The following is a 15,163-nucleotide window of genomic DNA, read 5'->3' on the forward strand; positions in this document are numbered from 1 at the left end:
GCCTATTTACTTTTACATTTTTCTCTTCCCTCCAGCAAGAAAGTAGAGATATTATTTCAGAGTTCTTATTACATAATTATTCAATTCAACAGCTATTTAGTGAGCATCTTACATCTGAAAGTTCCTATGATAGGTACTTAAGTATCATCCTTATCATCAGCATTGATGTAAACTCAGCAGTTATTCTTTGAAGCACAGCACCTGGCACATAGGTGCTCAGTAGTCATTTTAGTACCTGTTTATACATGACAGTGTAATAGCCTCTCCTAGATCAGGTATCTGGTTGTTGATGCTGTGAAACTCACTGCAGTGTTCATGTGGCTTTCCTCTGAAAAGAAATGCTAATTCATTGCTAAATGTATTAGTTAAGTTATGCCGTAGATAAATAATGTGGAATTTATGAAAATACCAATGCATTCCCATTTTCAAGTCAGATAGTTCCTTTATATCCTTGAAACATTATTGAAATATATAGGATACATAGCATCTCCTCTTCCTTTCAGATAAGACAGCTGCGGCACAGTTAGATACATGAGTTTGATGTCTCCCTTCAGCATATTATTACTAGAATAATAGGCACAAGATCTTCTCTCCTAAGATGCAGACAATACAAGTAGAATGTAGGAGATGAGCATCTTTATTTTATATTTGGCTTTGAAGCTTTATCCTTTGGTGGCCACTTTATCTCCTATAGCTGCATAATATTCCTGCAGAGTAATAACATAAATTGGAAGACTCATACTACGTCTTACTGTGTTAGACTATATCTCTGCACTCCCTGGCCAGTGTCCTCTAACAAGGACATCGCTTGCCTAAATTGTAGAATATAAATCACTAGTGGTTAGTTAGACAGAAAGAGATGACTTGGTGCTGCAGCTCTTGAAGTAATGTACTTGTCCTCTCTTGCCCTTTCTTCTCCCAGTTCATGGATCGTCTGAAGCTGCTTCTGATGCCCCTGAAGCATCAGCCTGACTTTATCTACCTGCGCCATGTCCCCCTGCGCAGAGTCCACCTGTTCACTTTCCTGCAGGTGCTCTGTCTAGCCCTGCTCTGGATCCTCAAGTCAACTGTGGCTGCTATCATTTTTCCAGTCATGGTAGGGATTGTTTTAATTGAACATACCCATGAGGTCACACCAATATCATGTGGTTATTGTAATATTGATGACACATGTGTCTTTTATGGAGGCTTCCAGTTTTTTTCCAGCTTTGACCTAATCAGTTTGATTGGTTGTAATTTAAGGTTGCCAGGTCTGTGGTCTATCTAGGCTTGACCTTGGAGTCAGACAGCTGAGTTCAGATACTGGCTCTGGTTTGTGCTGATCAGTGAACTTCCCTGAGCTCCCATCAACTCATCAGTGAAATGAGAGCGGCATCTTTGTTTTCATTCTGAGCATCAATAATGAATATAAAGTATATAGCACAATGCCTGACACATGGTAGACACAAGTGCACGTAACGTTAGTTATTTTTAAAATACTGCTGTACATTGGAATTTGTCTAAATAACAGAGTACAGCACATTTCAGGCCAAATAATAGAGCACCAGTTTGGCAACTTATGAGAGATCATCCAGTGAATAGAAGAAATGGAGAGAGAAGCTTAATTTTTTGCAGTTCTTCTCCTTTGTATCATGCTAAGTTTAAGGATAAGTCTGGGCTCTCTCTCTTTGCCATGTTACGATGAGAAAGAAAGTGAAACAACTAACATTCCACTCTGAATCACAAGTGAAAGAAGGGCAAAAGGAAACAATGACTTTGTATTTGGCTTCATCATTGAATTTGTGTGGGTGAAATAATGCTATGGTGGCTTATTTTTATTTATTTTTCTTTTTAATTAAGACTTTATTTTTTGAATAATCATTGAATTTTTACTGTAGCCTTACATTTGTTGCAAGAAAATGCACATGCATATGCTTGAAACAAGTCACAAAGCCAACCTCAGGTCTGGCTCTGTCTCCCCTGTAGCTTTGGAAATAGAACTTTAATATACAAATCATATTTTTTTTTTACAAAAATTTTCTTACTCTTATCCAGAATTATTATTTTATTTTATGTATACTGGTTGATTGTAATTGTTTTTTCCTCCAGGAAAGCAGAAAAAAATGGTGTCAAATATTAACAGTATTTGTGGAATCAGATTTTTACTCTTGATGATCCCTTATGTTCTGCTTTTGAAAAAGAACTCTATTAACTTATTGGAAAACACACTGAGTATGAGAAGAGACTTCCATCTGCCTATTAATATAATCTACCCATGTATTAGTTTTGCTAAAGTCAGGAAAAACAAAGTTAGACCTGGATAAATTTGAAATATATCCAGTAAATCACTTATTGCTTGTGCTAAATAATAATAAAAAATATTTTACCTTTATAAAGTATTTTTCATCTTTCAGAGCTTTTATTTGGTCATAAAAGAATCATGTAATATCAATAGGTTAGATGTTATTAATTTCTCTAAGAGATGAAGAGGCTGGCATAGAGCATAATATGGATAAAGACAACTGTTCATTTGAGGCAGGGCCAGGACTTCTGAGTCCTACTGCGTACTAATTTTACTGTTGAGCAAAGACATCTTTAAGATACCTTCAAGAGCAATTCATAGAAGCAAAGATACAGAGTTCAAGAATACTGGGGTTAGAGTTAGAAAACTGGGACCCTTTGTATTCTTCCTTTATCTGGCTTTGTGATCTTGGATAACTTACTTATGTCACTAAGCTTTAGTTTCCTCTGCTGTTGGATAGATACTAACATCTACCTTTCAGGTTTGTTGTGGGAATAAATGAGAAAATATTGTCTAAGAGTTTAGCACAGCATCTGACTCAAGATAAGTATTCAGTTAATGGTGGTGATTGAAGTTGCCCCAGCAGATTAAATAGTCTGTGCAAACTCAAATACTACCTCATTATTAATACTTTGAAGATGTCTCAGTGTACTATGCGTTGTACAGATTTTCTTGACTTTCAAAAACCTGTGTAATGTTTTAATTTTGAATAATTAGAAATCATACACAGGCTGTTTTTTCCCTTGAAACTTCTAGTTATTTTATTAAAAATCTGACATGGAAGAAAATGGTTTAAAAAATAATCTTTTCATACGGAAATTCCAAATGAAGGGATCATACAGTACAGTGAACAAAATACAGTGAGTTAAAGTAAGACTTCTATGAACCAACTTTCTCCATGAAGCAGATGTTTATGGTCTACATAATGTAAGTCCATACAAGCAAGATGAGTTCTGTCATACTCTAGACTTGTACAAAATAGGTTTCTACTGACTTTGCTAGGGCAGTATTAATACTCACTCTGACTTCTCTGACATGGGTTCTTTCCTACTTTTTATATTTATTCTTCCAGATCTTGGCACTTGTAGCTGTCAGAAAAGGCATGGACTACCTCTTCTCCCAGCACGACCTCAGCTTCCTCGATGATGTCATTCCAGAAAAGGATAAGAAAAAGAAGGAGGATGAGAAGAAAAAGAAAAAGAAGAAGGGAAGTCTGGACAGTGACAATGATGATGTAAGGAGCTTTCTAAAATTCCGAAGTAAAATTCCAAAGTTAGTTAAACAAATGTGAAAATGGTATTTTTTTAACCCTTGTGTGCGATGTATGACTGAATTTCAAGGATGTTTACCTGGTCATGCTACTTGTCACTTTTCACCTTCCTTTGCCCTTTATTTTGTCTCTTTATTTTTTTTAAAGTATTTTCTGAAGTCTTTCTGTAACTGTGAATACACTGATAATGATATAATGACTTCTAAAAAAACAAAGCCCACCATATATAAAAAACTTCAATCTCTGATCTCGTACATAAAAAGGAAGCTTGTTTCATAATGCTATAAAATGTATTGGGTTTATTATTGATAATCCAGGATTTAAATTTGAGATAATAACTCAGTTTTACATAATTTTAAGCCTAGTGTGGGCAAATGCTGGTGATCTCACCTCCTGTGATCTGTGTATCTATTTGAGTGGGCTCTCAACCAAAGTTCTCTGCTATTGTACTTATCCTTGCATTGGGATTTGACATGATTTGAGATCACTTCTCTGTAACCTTTCAATAAAAAGGAACGGAAATTGGAATTTGGGGTCTTTCTACATAATTGTAGCAGTGTCATAATTTAGGTGATCCTCTTGCAATCATATAACTAAGTTGAGAAATAAAATGTCCACTTTTTAGGAAGCCATTTCACAGAAATCTTGGTGTTTCAGTAGGGGTCTGTGATCAGTGCTAAGAGAAAATCTGGGATTTGCTTTTCTTTAACACACACACACACACATAAATACCCCAATAGCTTATCTCAGTAGCCTTTTGAAAGGACAGCCAAAATGACACCTTCTATATGAAGATTTGTAGGTTTGTTCTAGAGTTTACACAGTGTAGTATCCCCATTCTAGTGGAATCCCCAGTATCTCATTCTAACATGGGAGTCTAGTTAATTTTTGGTGTCTGCTCTGTACTTGATCATTTTGATGGATCAGGCATACTTTGTTCTTAATTGCTAAAGCAGCTCTTTATAGTATATTTTTGTTCCTATTTTACAGATGGGGAAATTTAGACTGAGAAATGTTAAGTCATTTTTCTAAGTGTACACATATTGGCAAAGGCAAAACTCTCATCCAGGCCTGTCTGGTTATTTTCGATTGGTCAGGCTGTCTGATTGAATTATTTTTGGAGAACTTGGAAACAGTACAGTGAAGGAAGGCAACAGACAAAATTGGATTTCAGATAAATTGATCCAATAAGAAAAGGCTAAATATATGAGGCACATTTAGCTAAAGAGAAAAAGAGTCTGAGGGAGCTTTTGTGACTGTCACCATCCATCTTCAATGAGAACATGTATATAGATTTTCTGTTTCCAATGATGACAGAAAAAGAGAGAATGTGCTTAAACTGCAGAACAGATTAGGATGCAGTATTAAAAAGAACGAGGCGTTTACACATTGAATAGAATTCAAAATTTGAAATAAATTTCTAGGCTACTCTAGACAAAAAAAAAAAAACCTGCCTGAAATACTGAGATAATTAAAGCAGTATTTTTTGTGTGTGTGTGGCACGCGGGCCTCTCACTGTTGTGGCCTCTCCCGTTGCGGAGCACAGGCTCCGGACGTGCAGGCTCAGCGGCCATGGCTCACGGGCCCAGCCGCTCCACAGCACGTGGGATCTTCCCGGACCGGGGCATGAACCCGTGTCCCCTGCATCGGCAGGCGGACTCTCAACCACTGCGCCACCAGGGAAGCCCAAAGCAGTATTTCATCTTGAATTTTCAAAACAAGTACCTCAGTTTATGTACATGGACATCAAACTTAAAATTCATTATACATTACAAATGTATGAAATAATATTATAGAATCCTCTTCTCTAATGGCTTTTAAGAAAAAAATAGTAATAAAATATCCACTTTTAAGAAAGTTTTCAATTTAGTGCTCTCTAGTGTCAGAAGTTGGATCAAATGAGCTCCTGAGAAGGTCTTCTAAGTCTTAGATTTTCAACAAATCATATTTTATTTAAATAATGCTATTCTTATATTAATAATATTTATCATTTTGAATCCATATCTCCAACAGATTTCTTGAAGATAATGTGTGATACTTGTTTTTTTCTTTTCCTCTTTCTCTTCTTCCCCCAACCCCACCAAAACAAACAAACAAACAAGCTTATATATTTATCCTAGACAGTAAATCCAGCCAGAGTGTATCTGTGTAATACGTTCTGTGTGTTGAGGCCATTATTTGGGGTTCTCCGTTTGAAATGTAGCTGTTGTGATGTTCACCTGGTCATTGTGTGGTGTGGGATCCATGGATGTAGGGAGCCACACAAGGGCATGGGAGTTCCAACTCTAATATTTGTGAGCAGAATTAGTGAAAAATATGGCTTGCCAATATTTTGAGCTGCTCAGTCATTTTTGAACCCGCCCAGTAGGCTATGATTAAGGGTTGGCTGCCAACCGGTTCATCTACAAATGCTATTATTGGGGGAAACTTTGAAATACTGTAATAAAACTTGTCCTTGACATTCTTACAAAGGTAGGGGCACATGGCATCTTCATTTTTTTTTCAAGTGAAGTGCAATATCTTAATCTTTGAAAAGAATATTGTGGCTCATTACCCTCTTTAGATTCATCATAAAGAAATTTTCAATGTGCATAGTAGCTTTATGTTAAGATTCATTTTTTTCTTACTTCCTTTCACCCCTAGTTCCTATTTTTTCCCTTTCAGCTAAAGGTCATCATCTCCTTGGTACTTTCAGTTAAGAGATGAATTCCATCTTTTGAGTCTAGGCATAGACATAGATTCAATATAATGAATTCTAAAAACAGTAAAGTGATAATCCTGTGGAAATATGTTACAGTTTTGGCTTAGGTGGTCTCTTCTTTAAGAAGCTTCATGATTAGCTGCCTGGTTTTATCATTTTACTTTGGCTATGATTCTTCTCTGCCTACCTGGCCATCATAGGCACCTTCCTTTTGACTTTATTTTCTCATGTTTTGCTAAGTTTCCAAATATATTTGGTGTGAGCAAATTGAGATGAGCCTTAAACTACAGAATAGTTCTGATGGAATATTAGAGTGAGGGAGATGGTTTATTTTCAAGTCTATGTAAATGACCCCTTGTGAGTGGATATTAGAAAAAGTCTTCTTACCTGTCTTGGAAGGAAAGATAAGTCATCATATTCCTGGAGGTGGAATCAGAAAGCATAAATGAAACAAAAATTTCAAGACCATATTATAGTTTAGGAAGTCTCTTAAATTAACAGTCTTTCACGTTTGAGATTATTTCCTTCACACACACATACAACTAACCCATAAATATTTGATTGCAAATCCAGCTTATGGAAAGCTTTACAATTGTTTAATTTGTAATGATCTCAATTTGGTGTGGTTCTAGTTTTAATTGACTTAATCTCCTTAACTCAGAAGAGAAGAAAACAAATGTGAGGGGAAGATGCCATAAAATTTGAAAAGTCAGCAAAGGAGAAGTGATTATATCTAAGGCTGTAGTACAATGTAAATGACAATATGGTACGTTTAATCAGTACTGGGAGGTAGGGAGGTCTGTATAGTAAAAGCTTTCTAAAAACTGTTATAAATTTCTTTCACAGTCTGACTGCCCATACTCAGAAAAAGTTCCAAGTATTAAAATTCCAATGGACATCATGGAACAGCAACCTTTCCTAAGTGATAGCAAACCTTCCGACAGTGAGTAGAACTAACCTCTTGCATGCCAGCTTGAATATGATTTGCACTTACAGAGAAAAAACTTTAGGACTGTCATCTTCATTAACTTTTCCTCTGTTTTCTTTCTTTTTTTTCCTATGTGAAGATTTACATTGATTATTATGAAACTTCATTTTTACATTCCTTGACCTTCACTCCTTACCTTTTTCTTTTATCCATAACCATTTAAGTTTTTATTTGGTCATCTTTTCTCTGATCCAAGTTATCGCCGTTTTCTTTGAATTGCTAAATTCATAACCATGTTTTTAATTGATTTCCCTTTTTTCTGCTGGTATGTAGAATGGCAGCTTCTAGTACTACATCACTGTCTGTTACTGTTTGTCTTCCTTAGGCTTCCACCAATGACCAAATCAGCTCAAAAGAGAAATTGCATAATGGGTCTCTCAAAGATCAATGAATCAATTGTTAATACTGAGAATTTGGAATAATTGTTATTTTCAATTAAATTGGCAATCATAAAATATTAACAACCACTCTTTGGGTATAGCTTATAAGATATTTGCATTTTCTTCCTAATTTCTTCATTCCCTTTCTGCTGTTTCAAAATTATCTTTGTAACTGCGCTGGTCTTTCTGGGGTAGTAGCCTGGTGACTAAAGTATAATGGTTTTTGACCTGTCATCTTTGCTTTTGTAATTGAGTTAACAGGCCATTTGAAAAGGGTAAAAACCTCTGTGGTAACATTAGTGAATATCTCAAGCTTTACCAATAGCAAGCAGCAAGTGCCTCCAAACTACTTTACTTTGAGTTCTTATTTGAAGAAAACATTCTTTTAGATCCACATGCACTTCAAAGTATACTGATTTGTTACAGGAAAAGACAGTTGAAGTACTTTTATTTCTGTTTGATAGTGCTATTTCAACTTCAATAAGAAGTTACCAAGAAAAGTTTGAAATGAATGACTATCTATGAAAAAATGGGTATTTTAGTTATCTATGGGTGTGTAACAAGTTACCACAAAACTCAGCAGCTTAAAGCAACAAACCTGTATCTCCTCCCACAGTTCCTGATGTTCAGGAATTTAGGAGCTGCTGATTTCGGTTGATTCTGGCTCAAGGGCTCTCGTGAGATTGCTGTCAAGCGCTTAGCTGGAGCTGAGTCTGAAGACTGACTGAAACTGGGGATCTGCTTCCCAGCTCAAGCACAAGGCAGTTGGCAGGAGATTTTAGTGCCTTGGCTCATGGGCATCTGTTAGGGCTGCCCATGACATGGCTGCTAGTGATAACAGAGAAGAAACCAAGACAGAAACTGCAGTCTTTTATAATCAAATCTCAGGAGTCATATACCATCTCCTCTGCCATATTCTGTTGGTCACACAAACCAACCCTGGTACAGTGTGAGGAGAAATTATATAAGGACATGAATACCAGAAGGCAGGGTGCATTGGGGGCCATCTTGGAGGCTGGTTTAAAGAAAAGAGAATTAAGGCAATCTCAACTTTGGTGTCCAGTCTGTAGCCTGTAACTTGTGATGAGGCTACTTTCTTCTCAATCCTATCAACAGGCTTTAGTTGAATATTTTCTTTGTAAGTTCAAGCTCCCCAAACCATTGTCTGGTTTCATTTTTCATTTCTAGAGCATTAAATAGCAAAAAGAGACTATGAAAGGATGTCTTCTGTTGGCATCATAACCTAGCACAGCTCTTCTAAGTACAATTTAAAGGCTGCTTAAAAAAAAAAATCATCAGCTAGAATTTGAGGCTCCTGGAAGAAGCCTGTGGCAAGTTGGTTATTTAGTGCTAGTTGTTCTTCATTTTCTCAAAAACGCTTTAGAAGGATACATTGAAAGTAGTGGATATGATATTAGAAATTTACTTAAGCAAAATACCGATGATCATTCTAAAATCTTTTCCAGTATCATATTAATCCATGAAAGAACAAAATTGCTAGTAGAGTTGCAGTATAAGTAAGTTTCTCAAAATCTTCTTTTTTTTACCTGCATGAATAACAGCAGGACAAAATTATGAATGCTAAAGATGGCAGGAAATCCAAGGACAAGGCTTAGGCATTAAGTAGGCGCTATCACCCTCTAGAAATGATTTACCCTGCCCCCTCGCTGCAAAGAACAACATTGTCCCATTCTAGAAAACCTAGAATAAAAGAGACTGAGTGATTTTGACTTCATCACACTACTTAGATTCTTAGCTTGATACTGTTTATTGAAATCATCTAAACTTGTCTTTCTTACTCTTTCCAGTTGTGAAAGATGCATCCATTTTTGTGAAGATTGAAACATTTTTCATTCTAATGTTATACTTTACCAATGACTATTATTTATGATTTGAAAATTTTTTTTTCTTTTTTAGGGGAAAAATCACCAACATTCCTTGAACGCCACACATCATGCTGATAAAATTCCTTTCCTTCAGTCACTCGGTATACCAAGGTAAAGGCCAGCCCAGTATTTTATGTTATTCTGTGGGATGATCGCCCCACAGAAACGGAACCAATGGCAGGTTATCGGCAGAACGCCCCGTTCTCCGTCCTCTACAATTTCTCTTAAATAAATTATCTAGTCACCAGACCTCATCCCAGCTTTTACTTGTAGAAAACATTCTAAGAGACCTACTCGACTTACTCTTAGAAATAATGGAATCTTTCAGTATCATTAAGGTAAAGCCCAGGATCAATGTTAGCTCTTGTCATATCAGCATCATCTCTGTTTTAAGGGTAGCTGGCATTTCCTGGCGGCTCTTCTCCAATAGTTTTCTTCCCTCTTAACACAACTCTAGAGATTTCAGATCCTCCTTGATTTTCAAAATCGTGAAATCTCTGAATATTTTCTTCATGTCAGTCTTTTTGTCCTTCAACTTCTGACAGTGTCACCCACCTGGAAGTCCTCTTCCTTGATTGTTTTTTTTTCCTAATCTAGGTGTGAGAGCTTATGAAATTTTTACTTGAATTTCTTAACTCTATTTGGTAACTTCATCCCATTTAAAAAATGTTTGTTTTTAATACAGAAGGAGGAAGTAAGTATTTAAAGAGAACAAAGAAGAACCTATTTGACTTCTGTACAATGCATAAACATTTGACAGATGGTAAAGGAATTCTGAGTTACTTACTTTTTTTTTTTCTTTTTTCTTTTTCTCTAGTCCTTCTAGAACTCCAGTAAAAGTTGTGCCTCAAATTAGAATAGAACTTGAGCCTGAAGACAATGATTATTTCTGGAGGAGCAAGGGAACAGAAACTATATTGTAACCTGTTTGTCTTTCTTACAACCGACAGTTTTTGTTGTTTATGTTCTTGTTTTTTGTCTAATTGTTTATTTTTTAATTTTTGTTTTGTTTTGGTTTTTGGTCACTGGCCAAACAATACAGTGCTCTCTCTGCTTCTCTCTTGCATAGGTAAAATCAAGACAGTAGTGCACCGTTCCTTAAAAACAACATCTGAAGAATCCCCTATTTGTTCTTATACTTTCAAATGTGTCCTCTGACAACCAAATTCCTCTGTCACTCAAGACACACACAGACCCTGTCCTTTTCCTTTATTAAGCAGAGGGCAAAAGTATTAAGGATTTTATAACACCTTTTATTAAAATATTGAAGGAACTTCCCCCTTGAGCTTTGGAGCTGTGCTTACTGGCTTGTCTTTCTGTCTGGTTAAACAAACCTTGACCTCCAGACAGTCCCTTCTCGCTTATAGCACTCTCCAGGACTGGAAAAAGTGCTGCTATTCTAACTTGCTCTTGCTTATAAACACTAATCTCTTAAGAGTTATCAAAAGAAGAAAAACTAAAGGTACTTTACTCCCACTAGAGAAACTATTGCCATCATTGTAGCAAGTGCTGGAATGTCCGTTTTTTCCTATGCAACTTTTTTTAACCCTTTAATGAACTTATCTGTTGAGTACATTGAAGACTATTTTTCTTCCTAGATTTTGTTGTTTAAATTATGGGGCCTAACCTGCAACTTATTTTTTGTCAATTTTTTAAACTTTTTTTTAATTACTGTAAAGAAAATGAATTTTTTCCTGCAGCAGGAAACATAGTTTTGAGTAGTTCTACCTCTTATTTGTAGCTGCCAGGCTTTCTGTAAAAATTGTATTGTATATAATGTGATTTTTACATAAACATACACACACACACATACACAGATACACCACCTCTAGGGTATGCCAGAGGGCTAGATCGGATTAAAAACACCATGTTTCTAAGCATCCATTTTTCCCTTTCTTTAAGAGAAATTTAACTGTTCTATGAAGGAGACTGGGGGAGGAGGGAGACGCTCCTTTGTAATGGGAATAACTGATGTTTTGATAATAGTAGTATCCGGGCAAAGATGCTGATTGTATTACCATTTTGATGTCCTATGCAGTATTGTTAGACATTTTTTTCATTTTGAAAACATTTGTGTGTTTGTGTATGTACTCTGTGTGTGGCTGGTACACATATGTGCAAGGGTAGAAAGAGACAGAGTGATGGTAAGGTGAAGGGCAAAGTTATCTAGCCTCTCATGTCAGTTTTTGTAAAACCCAAACCACATATGAAAAATCCATCAGAGGTCCAGGAGACTTACTGTTATGCAGATGAGGGTAAATATACTTTATTACCCAGACGGCAGTCACCATCACTGATACAATAGCCCTTATTTACAATACAAAATGCATAGGACTGTGATAGACCATTTTTACATTTATAAAGTGTCTATGAGAATGCAGTTGGATCGCAGAGGTATATATATATATACATTTTAACAATACACTTGTCTTTAAGATTGAAAGGCAATTATTCTTTGTGATTGAGACATATAGAATATACATGTCTATATACGTGTGTGTATGTGTATTTCAAAGTACCATATTGAAAGTTAGAAAAAAGAAAATTAGATCTTTAACCAAATTTAGCATGTTATCTAAATGTAGTGTTTTAATAGGCTGCATTATGTATTATGAATCTGCATTAAAAACAGCATTTTAAATGTTGAATCCATAATTTTGGATTCCTATAACTATATTTGTGATATATGCTGACTACGGTCGTTGGAGGAGTACTAGAAGCAGAACGAAACCACTTATTTTGGTTTCATAATATGCACATATTGACTCCCACTCATTCTTATATTAATTAAATTATAATTCTGTCCTGTTGAAATTTTGATTATAAAAATTGTATTGTTCTAAATTAACTGTTACTTTTATATCTGATAATCTTAAAACTTCAAATTTTATACAAATTAGACACAAATGACCTACAATTTTTTTCATTAAAATGAAGGCGGCAAAGTGAATGTTATTTGTTAAAACCTCACATGCCAAATTTCGGCATCATGTTTGTATTTAGAGCTATCCTTAAAATGATTACTCTGTATTATCTAGTTTTTCATTACCTTAATATAAAACTATATGAAGTTTTTCTCTTTGTTTCTCCTGAGCATCAATAAAATGTTTAAAAGCCATGCATATTAAATTTAGCCTAACCTAGGATCTTGTTAAATTAAAGACACTTTTGTTCACTTTTATAAAAGCTCTAAATAGAATAATTTATTTTTCTGATCATGAATCAAGTATTTGAGGATTCATGCCCCTCTCTGTCCCTTTCAAAGAACTCCTGAAGCAACTTAACTCAGTATTTCAGCCTTTGAGTATATCTAAAAGCTACCTGCACCTTCATTTATGATCCATATTCTGTGACAGAAGGTCAATACTCATGATATGAATGCGGAGTGGCACCTTGTATTTGCTTAAAGGAACAGTTAGTATCAAACCTTTTCAATATTTTGGAACCCAGAAAAGTATTTTAAAAATCATTTACTTTCAGAGGAACACAGATAGTTACCAAACAAACAAACAAACCCTGAGGTCCACACAGAGCCACCGAATTATCTGTATTTTAACTGAATTTACACACTATAAAGGACTAACCAGATTTTTGGTGGTTTTGTTTCTCTGTAAACTGGACACACAGAATACAACAGTAAATTTTTTACCAAGTGTCTCTTCCTGGTATAAATGCAAAGAGAACAGATTCAAGTTGTTAGAAGTAAAGCAGTAAGTGCAGTTGTTAACTAGAAGTCCTGTGGTAGTACAGACTTACCATTGGAAGGAAAGCATCACCAGGTCAAGAGTCTGCTTTATCAGAGCAGAAAGGCCCATGGTTTTGCATTTGAAAGAAAATCTTTTGGAGACACTGTTTTCCTTGAAAAACGTCACTCTACTATGTAAAACAGTGACCAACTTGCAATCCTAATCATTTTGTGTTCCATACTGGGAACTGGAATCATTTTGTGGTCCAGGCAGGCAGTGGAGTGGGGTGGGGGGGATGGAGGAAGTCAGAGACATAGGGAAACAAACCTTTAATAGTCAGCCGCCCACCACCTCAAAGAAAGGGGGAAAGAGAAACAATTGTCTGCCGCCAGAAATTCAGTTGGTATATATTTTTATGCACATGCACCAACACACACAGAGTAAATCTTTTATCAGCTATATATTGGTGTTTAATACAGAGAACGATTGTCTTCCAAGTTTTTGCTTCTTTTTTTTTAAACTGTGTTAAGTACTTGAAATGTATTGACTGCTGACTATCTTTAAAAAACAAAAACAAAACGATTTGAGTTGTATTACAGAGGTTGACATTGTTCAGGGGATGGGACAAAGCTTTCTTCAACCCTTTTCATACCACTTAATGATTTTGGTGCAGGAACTTGCGATTTTCTTATTTATTCCATGAGATTTCACATCCCCTCTTCACAGCATGAGCATGAAGCCCAGTGGCACCAAGTGGCTGAATACAGTCAAATGATACTTCGCTTGGGCCTTGGGAGTTTTTAGATGATGATTTCATCAAGCTTCATTGCAGCCTGAAATAAAAAAGCTTTGTGGTATATGCTAACCAGTCAAGTTGCGTTTTGACCAGGAATTTGGATATGTTCTGTTTTTTGGCTCATTTCTTTGTGCTCTATGGGTACATACAAAAATCCTGAATTCTGTTTCTTAGGCAGATATTGCAACTCAGGGCTAAAGTCATCCAGTGAAATTTTTAGAGCCATAAGTAACTTTGTCCCAGTCCTACAATGTGAAGAGAATGAATAGTTGCCTCTTTTTAGCCATGTTTATGGCTGGTACATATCTGTACACATTACTTTTCAGAATCAATACGCACTTTCAGATACTCTTATTTTTATTCTCTTAAGTCTTTATTAACTTTGGAGAAATGATGCATCTTTTTATTTTAAGTGAAGTAGATCAACATGGTGGAACAAAATGATAAAGTACAGAACATTTCAATATATTACTAATAATTTTTTTCCAATATAAAACCTAAAATTCCTATAACATTATAGTATTTTACAGTTTTATGAAGCTTTCTATTGTGACTTTTATGGAATTAAGAGATGAAGAAGATGAGATATTTTAGCATTTATATTTTTCAAAATTAAATGTATACTTAAAATAAAGTAACTTTATGCATTTATGAGTGTCAAGTGCTTCTGTTCAACTCTTCAAATAATTATTAAACACCTGTTACTTTACGTCTTTGGGTGCTGGTGGGAATACAAATATAAGTCCAAGTCCCTACCTCTGACTGCTTTTCATCACTCTAGGCAGGAGGATAAAATAGATGTTCAAATTATGTAAAATAAGAAATTGTAAGGATAGCTATTCAAGTCTTAATGAAGTACTATCATGCAAGGGTTCAAAGCAAGAAAAAGTATGTCCACTAAGATCAATGAAATGGTTTATTGAGAAGATGGTATTGTTATTCTTCTTTTATAAAGTTAGTGAAATAGAAAAATGCCATTTTTCTTGACTCTTTATATGATACTGATGTATTTCATCAATTCTCCAAGCAATAGAACTAAATATAAGCACTTATTAAAAATTACTCAAATTAAAATCCTGGAATGGTGCTCCACAGAAGATACATGACACAGACTCCCCAGGGTTCCATGTAATATTTACAACCCTCTAGGAAATTTCAGTTCAGTCTTAATTTAT

At 35.4% G+C, this 15,163-nt stretch overlaps 1 protein-coding gene across 2 annotated transcripts in view; it reads left to right on the forward strand.

Annotated features, from left to right (window-relative positions):
* SLC4A4 (solute carrier family 4 member 4) overlaps window positions 1-14,637 on the forward strand; it is a 307,296-nt gene extending 292,659 nt beyond the window's left edge. For both annotated transcript variants that reach the window (XM_073805320.1, XM_019932691.2), the window contains 5 exons: window positions 923-1,096; window positions 3,354-3,515; window positions 7,099-7,195; window positions 9,538-9,617; window positions 10,324-14,637. In XM_073805320.1, coding sequence (XP_073661421.1) covers window positions 923-1,096; window positions 3,354-3,515; window positions 7,099-7,195; window positions 9,538-9,581 — 477 coding nt within the window. In that variant the 3' untranslated portion in view covers window positions 9,582-9,617; window positions 10,324-14,637. The remainder of the gene's footprint in view (window positions 1-922; window positions 1,097-3,353; window positions 3,516-7,098; window positions 7,196-9,537; window positions 9,618-10,323) is intronic.
* The last annotated feature ends 526 nt before the right edge of the window (window positions 14,638-15,163 follow it).

This window comes from Tursiops truncatus, chromosome 5 (assembly GCF_011762595.2).
Source record: "Tursiops truncatus isolate mTurTru1 chromosome 5, mTurTru1.mat.Y, whole genome shotgun sequence".
Lineage (NCBI taxonomy): Eukaryota > Metazoa > Chordata > Mammalia > Artiodactyla > Delphinidae > Tursiops > Tursiops truncatus.